Source organism: Crinia signifera, chromosome 2 (assembly GCF_055691185.1).
Source record: "Crinia signifera chromosome 2, ASM5569118v1, whole genome shotgun sequence".
Classification (NCBI taxonomy): domain Eukaryota; kingdom Metazoa; phylum Chordata; class Amphibia; order Anura; family Myobatrachidae; genus Crinia; species Crinia signifera.
In genome coordinates, this window is record NC_139218.1 from 351951005 (window position 1) to 351963166 (window position 12162).

General features: G+C 38.3%; 1 protein-coding gene across 3 annotated transcripts in view; it reads left to right on the forward strand.

Moving 5' to 3' along the window:
* POSTN (periostin) overlaps positions 1 to 8923 on the forward strand; it is a 61674-nt gene extending 52751 nt beyond the window's left edge. For 2 of the 3 annotated variants that reach the window (XM_083169763.1, XM_083169764.1), the window contains 3 exons: positions 1778 to 1858; positions 4918 to 4962; positions 7818 to 8923. In XM_083169763.1, coding sequence (XP_083025889.1) covers positions 1778 to 1858; positions 4918 to 4962; positions 7818 to 7864 — 173 coding nt within the window. In that variant the 3' untranslated portion in view covers positions 7865 to 8923. The remainder of the gene's footprint in view (positions 1 to 1777; positions 1859 to 4917; positions 4963 to 7817) is intronic. The other variant, XM_083169766.1, reaches the window with a different exon arrangement.
* The last annotated feature ends 3239 nt before the right edge of the window (positions 8924 to 12162 follow it).

The following is a 12162-nucleotide window of genomic DNA, read 5'->3' on the forward strand; positions in this document are numbered from 1 at the left end:
GGCAGGGTTAGAAGGCGTGCAGGGAGGTGGGGGCATTCGGTGGGGAGGCGTCGTGAACTGGCGGGGAGCTCCGCTCGCACGCGTCCCCTTCCGGCAGCTGGCGGTTGGCGATCCGACCACCAGACCCCCACTGAATAAGAGCGGCTGCATCTGTACTATACACACAAAAACACTATACATGCAGAAAAAGGAGCAAAATATTTTGGATTCAGTTGCAGCAAAAGGGGGTGCAGGCTGCACCCAGATGTCAATCTCAGGGTGGGTGACACCAAAACTCCAGCTTCTCTATAGTGAAAAGAGCCAAGTGCTGCAATGTGACATACTTATGCAGCAACAGGCTTCTGTCACAATGGAGGAGCCGACAGTGCAGACACTAGTCTCCAGGAACAGCCTGGCATTTCTGGAGAAGCTGGACATCCACAGTTGTGATGTCAGTGAGATTCCAATCATGATCATGCCCCCTTTAGCTTAGGCCATGCCCTCTTTTTGACTGTGTGTACTTCAAAACCATATAGACATCTAGTAACGATGCAGTGCTTTAGTGTATTTACAACAAACTAAGACATATAATAATATGAAAGGATTGTTTGGTCCTACAGATTACTATTACTCCATACTGTCAAAGAATATATCAAATTGGTCTTAATAGTTAGGTGAGATGTTATACTCACCATGCAAAGTATTTGGACCTTTTTCCCCAATGGTATTTGCATAATGAAAAAAAATAACTAACAATTACAAAAAACTTTAGTGGGTTGAATAACATATCATAACTCAATGATAAATATGAAACTGATAACTGAATGGTACAGATACAGCCATCCTCATCTAGCCTTTTAATAGAATTAAGTGAGCCAGAGCTGTCAGACTTAATCCTCTGCTAATCCTCTACGGTATTGTTATACGTATTGTATTGAAGCTGAGAACAATAGGCCTTTGTGAGCCTTGGGTCTCCAGAGAAGGCTAGTTGAAGAAGGCTCCATCTATAAATGATGACTCACCAATACCTTCTTTCCAAGAGGATAAAATAAATAAGTGCTGTATACTTTTGGTTCACATATTTGTAATATTGGGCATTAAGCATTAATGTACATGATTCCACCATTAGTCTGCTCCATAATTGTGGTGCTGATCCAACCATGCTCCTTTGCATTGGTTGATTTGTGGTTGGAGAGAGAATGGACATAGTACATTGTGATCATTGATCACTATAGAGAAATTCGCCCTTCACAATTCTTTGGCTATAATAGATGGTGGGACATGGTTCGGATAAGATGGATTATGGAGTAATATACTCATCAAACTACACTGCCCTTTTATTTGTAGAAAATACTTTATCGTTTACTATACAGTAGGTGTTCACAGTTAGTTATTGATTTTCATGAGAATGAATTATTCCCAAGTAAAGCTCTATTCACACTTTAAAGAAATGATTAAACCTTCTAAAGAAGACAAATGAAGAAGTTGGCCATTGCAACCAATCAGACTGTATCTATAATTTATATAGTACATTTCATAAAATAATAGATATGTCAATTGGTTTCTATACATTACCTCTGCATGTATCCTCTTTAAAAGGTTTAATAAATATCCCTTTATGTTCATTGATCAAGAAATTAAATGGAGCTCAGGCTACTTAACACAGTTGCCTAAATTTTACATAAACATATTTTCTCCAATCACTGTTTGCGATATATTCTGCTGTTTGGGATTCGTCAAAACTCTGGTTTTAAAATATATTCCTGAAAATTGATGCCATAAACATGTATCCTATCAGAAGTCACCAGAGTAACCAAGTTCATTGAAGGTGATTCACAAATACTTGAAGATGACGAGCTGAAAAGGCTTCTTCAGGGAGGTTAGTGAGTGCAACTGGGTGACTAATATCACAAAACAAACATTTGTTGGTGATGGTAAGCTATCTGGTGCAATCACTTCTTTTTAAAGACTAAATCTATTGTTTATACAGTAAATATTTTTTATAATTTGCCTTATCCTATAATATCAGGTCAATATTCAAATTTAAAATATCAATTTAGTCTTTAAAAAATAACTAACTAAAGGGGACAAATGAAAATTTCTTAACACTTGAATTGATTTGTATTACTTATTTGGACATGTGTAAATGCAAAAAAAGTGAAAAAAACAAACAAACATAAACAAAATGAAGAAGAAAAAAAAACAAATACAAAAAACCCACAAATTTTCATTTCTCCCCTTAACCTTCTTTATGGCATGTGTTTGGTATTCTTATCATACTCAACGTTACAAATCAAATATAATATTAAAAATATACAGCATTAACAACCATATAATACTTTTCTAACAAATAAATAAGTAATAGATATAAACAATGTGTTGTTGAAAATTGAAAAAAGTGAATTGTATGTTTTTGAATGCTAATATCCAAATTTCTGAAACTATTATCTTGCATTCATTTCTGTATTTGCAATTATTTGGGGATGTACTGAGTTAGCCGTTGAAAAAGTCAAGCACTGATCAATTTGTTATTTGACAAATAAATAGGAATTTATATAGGAAGTGATGCAGCTTTTTCTTAGGCCAAGTTCCATTGTGCGTCATCTGTGACTTTGAATGAGTTTAAAAACAACTCCTGTTCTAGACCCACATTTGTAGTACAAGTTGAGTGGTGTTTTCGGCTTCTGTGATGTGAATATGATGAAAAATATGAAGAAAAGACAATATACAGTAGAGCTCAGAGCTGCTACATTGTGCTAGGTGTATCGGGGCTTGGTTGCATATAGAAGCTTGGTGTATGGAGACACGTACGTGTACTTGTGTGTATTAAAATACAGTATATCTGTAATCTTTTTTTTATCTATTAATATTAACATATGTCATGCTTAAATGCCCAGTGAATGAAGCAGATTGTCCCTGACGTGGGGACATTCTGGAAATGGGACTGATTTCCAGAATGCCCCCCCCCCCTCCTCATTTACTTACTGGCTCCTGCTCCCCCATCCCCTCTTCTGCTGTACTGCCTGCGATGCGCTCAGTGCTCTGAACAGCCACTCTGTTTGGCTAATGGTACGTGAGCTCTGATTGGCTCAAAAGCCGGTGCAGAATTTTATTTGGCTGCCGGCATCCTGAGTTGAACAAGTCTGCGCTCCAGGACCTGCTTCATTCAGTGCACTGAGCACAGCACAGGCAGCACAGTGGAGGCAATCAGGGGTGTGGTGGGCAAAATGAGCTGCCCAGGCCCTTCCATCTCTCTCAGAGCTGTACCCGCAGCACCCCCCTAATGGCGGCCTTCAGTGAAAGTTTATACTGCTAAGTTTGACCAATTAGTGTTTTTGCACACTCTTGACTCATGACAAAGGAACACGTACAGTATGAGGAGAAGAGATGCAGGAATCCAAATGGATCTTTCATTGTAACACAAAACTTATTCTCTAGAGACAGTATGGGGGTCTGGAAACTAACGCTATGTAAACATGGCATCAACTCCTGTAGTGTAGTTCCAGATGTTATGTAGTGTGGGGGCCCTTCCTGGAGGGCTCATAAGTAGGAGATTTTGGCAAACATTTCTGTGTTGCCTTTTTTGAAACAATTTTTAAATGGGATTAGTACTTATTTTTTGCAAAAGTAGGTGAACATAGTTGAGATGCACAATGAGAATCTGTGGAATTTGTTTGTATAACTTGACATGGAGCAGAAGCTTCTATGACAAGCAGTAACATAAGCTGCCATAAGTATTAGGTAAGAAATATAAGAACATTGCAAGAACACACAGCATCACTATTCTCAATGATATTTCCTGGAATGAAAAGATTTACATTTCAGCTAATTGCCCTGCTTCATTGTGATATAATCTGCTCGATGGCAAAGTTAGATCACTGGACTCTTCTGAGTGTCATTCTTTATATTTAAGGGAGCCAGATTTCCACAGTGTTTGAAAACAAGCCATCAAAAACAGTTGAACTCATAAAGAATTTGAAAAGTTTCTCATGTTTTACATCTACGCACTACTGCATAGGTTGTATCGGGTGTAGTATAGCAGGTCCACGATATTTAGGTTTAGAATGTCTAGGTTGAACCCAAAAGATCGACATGCACAAGGCAGATTCTGGAAAAAAAAGGTTGACTCAAGTATAACGTTGATATAGGTATACTGTAGGTTTAACGCATAAAAGAGTCAACATGAGTTTTTCTGGGTTTTTTTTGTCATTGTTGACACCTGAGCACTTAATCACCCCCCCATTAGTGTATTTCATCCCCTCACATGTCTCGCTTTTCACTCTCCATGCTTTGGACCACTCTACCTTTTCCAATCAGAGTCCACATGGATGGAAAAGTATGAAAAATTACAAAATATAAAAATTAAATCATAAAAAACATGTTATGGACCTACAGTATTAACTGTTGATCTATACTGTGTTTGTTTACCATTTGGATACCAGTTGTAACTAGTTACAGGTTGAGTATCCCTTATCCAAATAGCCGTTATCCAAATTATTCCGAAAACCAAAGTTTCCAAATTTTTACTTTTTTATTTTTTTGCTAAAAACCTACTGGGTACATATGTAACTGGCACTACTGGGGAAATGATATGTAACTGGCACTACTGAGGATATGATATGTAACTGGTACTACTGAGGACATGATATGTAACTGGCACTACTGAGGATATGATACTGTATGTAACACCACTACTATATGTGCAAGAAAATGATTGCTTGGCATTCAAATTCAGTACCTGAAATAGAACACAAACTTTGTTTTATGTTTTAAAACCTTGTTTCATGTGTTTGATGTGTTTATACAACATAAATGCAAGATAAGTCAAGATACCTCATTCAAATATAAAAATCCAAAATGCTTCTGGTCCTGAGCATTTTGGATAAGAGATACTCAACCTGTTTTAAATGCCTAACTCTTTTTACTTTATTCCTTTAGAACCTCAGCTTAGAAGAGCACAGACTGGAGTCAGAAGGGTTCAAGGTATAGTTTGTCTTTACTAATAAAATCCAGAATACTTTTGTAAGATAAATATTGTCTTCTTAATTAGCATAACAGTGATGAGTAAATGGTTTTATAGCTGGAAGCTAATTTTCTAAGATCTTAACCCTAATTACTCTAACATTGCCTCCTGAATATTACTAAAGATACCACCAATGATAAATCCTCTCCATCACAATGTCATTGAGTTTCAATTAAATCTACAAGTATAGCATGTTGACTGTTGATAGTATTGTGTACATAATACATTTAGCTTAGCTGCCTCCATATTTAGCAATTATTTTAGCTCTTTCACCTGCACATTTCAATCTCCCCCAAGTCTCATTTATATACTAAATAAAATGGAAAACAATAAAAAATTATCATTTATGGGTATTTCCAGTAATATTTGTGCTTCTTCACTTTTTCAATGGTGGAGGCCAGGCACAAGAGCAGTGTTGAACATTTTTGGGACATGAGACTATTCAGATGGTCTTGTTTGACTTTCTTCAAGTCTGGGTGTGTGATATCATTTCATGACCAACATGCGTGTAGCCCACTGCAGCTTGCCTGTAATGAGGAAAATAAAAAACATCTACACACCCTAAGAACATCATGGACTGTACATTATACAGTATGTAATGAATGCATTCCGGAGACACATCATTTGATTATACAAAGTTCTCTCAGATCTGCAGTCCTAAAAAAAATCCATTAATGACAGAGGCATTATTGAGGAGTGTAGGGATCCTGTACATGGCTAAATAAAAAATAAAAAAAAATAAAATACAAGTATATATAATTAAGTTACAATAACTGGTCTAGTGCTACCTTGACTTACAACGTTAGTGCTATTAAATAAAATATTACTTCTCTAAATGCAGCTGAAGTTTCTTCAGGGGTAATAGTCGAGAATAGAGTTGAGAATGGAGTTTATGGGACATTACTTTCTCTTTCTCCAAATTCATACAGTGCATTCTGGCAGAGTAAGTCTGCTAAGCTGGCAAACACTCTCTGGGCCAATCATCTCCTACCTGCCATGTCACAGACTGTGTTTGAAAAATGTCACTCTCCATTGTATCACTTTTGAATCTTAGTGCATCTGGTCCTCTGTCTATTCAGTTATTGAGTCATATTCCTCATAATGGGACAATCTGATGCAGAGAGCATTTAAGCATTTTTAGTTTAGTGTAAACACTCCAGTATTTTCATGTGTCCTGTTTAGTTTAGGGCAAGCCTTTCATTTCAAACAACTGAAAAATTAAAAATGAAATTATATTTTCCTTTGAAAAATTATTTATAGTGAAAAGACTGATAAAATAAGTCAGCTAGTAGAGGAATAGTTATATCAAATCTAGATGTGATTCTAAAGTTTGTTAGCAGGAACAGGAAGACAAAATCCAACCTGGAATTATATTTAGATTCTGTCGTTCCAACCCGTCGGAATTGACAAAATCATTTAAAATGTTGTCCAGTGTGTACCCAGCTTAACAGTTTAGCTAAAGTTCTGTCTTTTCAGTATGTATTATTTTTATATTATTCTATTGTATCTTGTATGGCTTGCACATAGTTTATGTTCTACAGTACATTGAAAAAAAAACACTTAATGTGCTCCTCTCATGGATGACAAACCTGTAAAATGTATACAGGGTAGTATTGCCTGAGTAAGCCATTAGGCCAGCTATGTTCAAACTATGGCCTTCCAGATGTTGTGAAACTTCAAGTCCCATCATGCCTTGCCACAGTTTTGCTAGTAGGGAATGCTAAAACTATGGCAAGGCATGCTGGGATGTGTAGTTTCACAACAGCTATAGGGCCATAGCTTGGACATGCTTGCATTAGGCTGATTAGGCTGCATAGAGAGACAAGATATAAGCGGTAATTCGTATTTTCTATTTGTATTTGGGAGCAGCCAACTATATATACTGTATATATCTATATTTACCAAAATAATTTAACTTTTTTGTGTAATTCTTTATTTCCTATTATTCTCCCTTCCCACCCACCCTTTTTTATCTTATAAAAAGGTATGGTCACTATTTGCACCCGATTGGTTTGTTCTCCCTAAACCATAGTTGTTAGTGATTAGGCTGCAGCCTAGGAAGTAGGGACTGCAGAGAGTACCTTGCAGGTGACAGATGGGGAATACAATTAAGCTCAATGTAACTTACTGATTAAACCATTACTTTATGTACATTGTGCTATAATACCAGCTGGTCAGCCTAAAGCCAAAGTCTCCTTTACACGCCACAAGCATTAGATCCTACATGCCACTTGTATTACATTTGTTACAGGCACATGGGCAGTATGACTGGCGAATCACTGAGTGCCATTATATATGTGTTTAGCAGCATTACAAGGGGAGCTACATGTGGGTTAGCCTAGGGCACCGGAAATCTTTAATTAGCCCCTGCCAGGTAGCACAACGACAGTTGTAAAGGACAGAACATAGGCAAGCTGTTAAAACAAAGTAGAACATACAGCGTACCCTCCAACATGGTACAAAATGCTCTGTTGCTGCACTTCTTTGCCAATGGCAGTTGCAGATGTGATCCTGCAGCACAGTCCAATATTCAAAAAGGGGAGCCACACCAAACATCACTGTCCTGGACTCACTGACAGTTGATGTGACCCCCCCTTTTTGAATATTGGACTGTGCTGGAGTCCCACCTCTGTAACTGCCACTGGCAGGGAAGTACAAGAACAGAGCATTTTTTACCTAATGGAATGGGTCATGTTGGAGGGTATGCATACAGTACCTCTCATGTTAATATCAGAGATGGGTTCCCATGTGTAAATGTTGTAAAGCAAAACATTCCTTTCATTGGTTATTAACAAGAGTCGTTTATCTTTGTCAGGTCAACCACTCAGAAGGAAGCTAAAAAGAAGAAGTCACCAATCCTAAATCCACATGCTGGAACTGGAAATTTCAAAAGATCAACTCTAAGAAATGTTAAGGCATGAGATAAGGATAATCCGGACTATCTGATATCTTGCACAAGTTGTTTCTACAAAAAAAAATAGTTTTTATTGTTCTAAATTTTCTAAAGAATGTATAAAAAATTTTGTAAAAATTATTTTATACATACAATCAAACAAGAAAAAGCTGAATGTATCAATGAAAATGAATTGTTCATAATATTTGACCCTTTGTCACTTGGTTGTCATGTCTTGTTGTATACTAATTTTTACCAAAGAAATCAAAACATTTCATTTCCACTTCATCAATAATGGGTCAATATACCTTATAGAGATATTGAATCTGAATTGTTTGTGATTCTTATTGTGTTTAAAACATTTTACATCAAATGGTGCTTTTATTTTTATCCAAACCTGCAAAGCTATTTTTTGGTACTAACTCAAAAGGGTTTCATTTGTAAATTATGCCATGTTTATAACTCTGGTTTTATATACATAAAATGATAGAGTCGTTTTCTTTTTTTTTCTTTTTTTTTTTAATCTCAGATGTTGCAGTGCAACCAAGTATACTAGGGAAGAAGTGTTTACTTTAAGTTCCACTGCCTTTTATGTAAAGGGAAACTAATTCAAATGACGGTAGGTTTTAGGTTGTGAAAGACAAATCATGATTGTCACAAAATTATTGGATGGCGATAAATCTGGTGTGTGACATTTATGCTGCTTTTCTGACTGTTGTGTACCTTCAACATGCTAGGAAATGTAAGGGCTTGTCACTTAGATACGGCTGGTTTCTCATTCACAATCACGCTGGTCAACACAGGTTCTCAATTTGGGGACAACGATATGTCTACAATTCTAAAAAATTCAAATCCTCAAACAAATTTATTTTAAAAAATGAACTACAATATGATTCTCTTTGACATTCTAAAGTTTTGTTTTTGAATATTAGTTTCTACTTTCTTTAAAAAGAAAGCTATCGGGTGTGTCTGTATACCTCTGTTTCTTAAACAAATACTCAATAAAGAATGTGGTTGAATTACGTGAACTTTTGTATTCTTTATTATTTTGTTTCATTAAATTGCTTTATTTAACTAGGAATCACTAAGATACTTTTATCTGTTTATATACAGTCTCACTGAATAAGAAGATTTTTTAAAGAAATACTTAAATTTAGCTAAAAATGGGGCTTCCTTCTGTTGGTATTCAATCTCAGTATGATGCTATACACAATATGCTATACATGATATTGTTAATGATGTCATTAGCATATTGTTCAGTGTGTACCCACTATATAGTTAATGATGAGCTCTCCTGCGGTTTGTTAATGATATCCCCTATCGTCTGAACATGCAGTCAAATTTGATGATACCATCAGCGACCGCATGTTCGGCGGGTCTCCCGGTAACATCACTGAATATATCGTTAACGATATCATTCAGTGTTTAACGTGCGCATCATTCATTTCATGGCACCGCCGATTATCGTCAGTGCCGCATATGGTAGTGTACCACGCAATGCACACATTTTTTTCGATTTGTCCTGTAGTAGCTTACACACTCTGGATAAGTGTGCGGATGTTTATTTTATTCATTTCTTCCTGTGCCTGAAAACAGATAATGATAGTTAAGCATTCAAGATTAAACCATTAAAAATGAGTTGGAACTGCTCACTCCAATGTAACACTCTAAAACAGCATTGCTTTGTGTCATACTAATATCACAGAGTATTGTGCAGTGACCTGCAGAAGTTGGGGGCAGATTCTATTACTGAAATTGCATCTCAGTTACATCAGCAGCAGCCACCAAACATGAGTAAGCAATGTCCCTTGATCTGCAGCAGGAGCTGCAGAGTTTGCGTTGCACATGGCCTGTGTCTGGGATCAGAAGACCCGCTGATGCTGGTGCGCTGCTTCTGCTGTCCACAGCTCGGTGTGATGGAGGGGAGGGAAGGAGAGTGGCGAGGGGTAAAATGCGGGGAGGTGCTGCACACTGTGCTGTATTGCTGCTTTTGTCCTCAGTGACTGGCCCACTCCTCTACAGCGAAGGATGCACGGCCCGCACTGGTGGCTGGACCCCGGGGTGTGAGTACGGCACAGCAGCCAGCCAGAATGTCACTCAGTAGTGGGTCTGGCCTCTGCAACCACAGCCCAGGGGAACTTAACATATGCTACATCCCCTCCAGGCACTTGTCCTGGATGGGGAGGGGGAGCTTCAGGGCTGTATCCACCTATGCAGCATCTACTGGCATAGGCTCCTGGCCACTGTGAATGGGCTGCTTGATCTAACCCTTCTAACCCTTGGCAATGAGCATATAGCCTGTGGCAATAAGCATGTAACTGCATGTAACCCCTGGCAAGGACCATTTACAGATGGGGCCATTTTCTGCGTGTCTGCCGGCGTGCGTGCAACCTATTCGGCAGATGGCGGTCTGCATGCCAGAAGCGGCTCTATCTGCAACCAAATGTAACCCTTGGCAATGAGCATGTAGACCCAGCAACAATCATGTTATTGTAATGGCAATGAGCAAGAAACCCTTTGCAATTAGCAAGAAACCCATGGCAATGAGCATGTAACAACTCGTAATGCGAAAGAAATGCCTGGCAATGAGCATTTACAGTAGGTAACAGAATGTTTCATTAATGTGGGGGGGGCACCAGAGTCTTTTTTTGGCTGAGAGGCCAAGAGGGGCTGAGACGCGTAAGAGGGGCAGGGATAAAGCCACGTCCAATTTATAGCAATTAGACTTAGGGGTAAAATTACTAAAGGAGGAGTTTTTAGAAGTGAAAAAAAATATTACCGATGGCAACCAATGAGATTCAGCTTATCATTTATCTAGCACCTTCTAGAGAATAATAGATAGTATATGAGTGATTGCTATATGCAACATCTCAGACTTCTAAAAACTTACACTTTAGTACAGTATATGTAGTCCTTAAAGTGAATATATTTGTGAGCAGAGGTGATAGTTTATCTATGGAAACAATATTTTTTGGATAATGTAGTCGAGTACATGCCATTTTACGGGTAACTGAAGTTTAAGTAAATAAAAATTAGAACGTACAAATTTCCATGATGTGCTATATTATTATATGTTACATAACAACCATAACATCTAGAAGCCAACACACCAAGAACATATAAATTATTCAACTACAGTACCTGCAAGAGAATCTTCATCTGGCCGCTACCCATAAACATGAACCTAAGCAACCCGAAGATCTCCCGCTGATGAGAACATGTCCCAGCATGCTCTGCCAGCCTCTGAGCAAGACAGGATTTTAAACTCAAATACATAAAATTAATTTAATTCATCTGAGAAGAAATGTAAACCTGCCAATATTAATATTATTATTATCCTTTATTTATATGGTGCCACAGCACCCAATTAGAGTACACATAAGTACAGGGTAATGATACAACAGCCGATTACTGCAACATAAGTATCCAGGTGGCAGCAAACAGCATGCTTTAATGCAGTCGAAGGCTACTGAAGTAAGAAAGGATAAGCACATGAGGTAAGAGGTCCCTGCTCGTGAGTGCTTACATTCTAAAGGGGAGGGGCAGACAGACAGGGGTGACACAGGAGGGGTAGACAGGGTGAGGAATGGAAGGTTAGGAGGACAGTTTTCTGGGTTTGGTGAAGAAGTGGGTCTTAAGAGCCCGTTTGAAGTTCTGTAGAGAAGTGGAGAGTCTGAGGGGGAGAGGTAGAGTAGAGTAAGCAAGGGCTTTGTAAGTGAGTGTGAGAAGTTTCAATTGAATTCTGAAAGGGAAGGGAAGCCAGTGAAGGGCTTGTAGAAGAGGGGAGGTGGAAGCAGTGTGTTTGGTGAGGAAGATGAGCCGGGCTGCAGCATTGAGGATAGATTGGAGTGGAGACAGGCATTTGTCAGGGATACTAGTTAGGAAGAGATTGCAGTAGTCCAGCTATGATTTATCCTCATGATATGATCAGTATAATGGTCTTAGTGGCATCCTGAGTGAGAAAAGGTCTAATTCTGGAAATATTTTTGAGATGAAAATGGCAGGTTTGTCAGAGGTGGCAAGGAACGGCTAAGGCACTGGCCTATGTTTATGACTAGTGGTTTAGATTCACATGACAATGAAAGCCCTCCTCCTTCTGCTGCTAGAAAAATGAAAAGATTAAAGCACGCTGTGCGTTCTAAGATGGCATCACAAATCCCCAAGTAGAGTCCAAGCATGTCGGCGGTTGCAATGCCTGACCTCCCCAACACTGGACAGGAAGAGGTGGCTTCTTCTGCCATTTGCACGCCCTCTACAATTGCTGGAA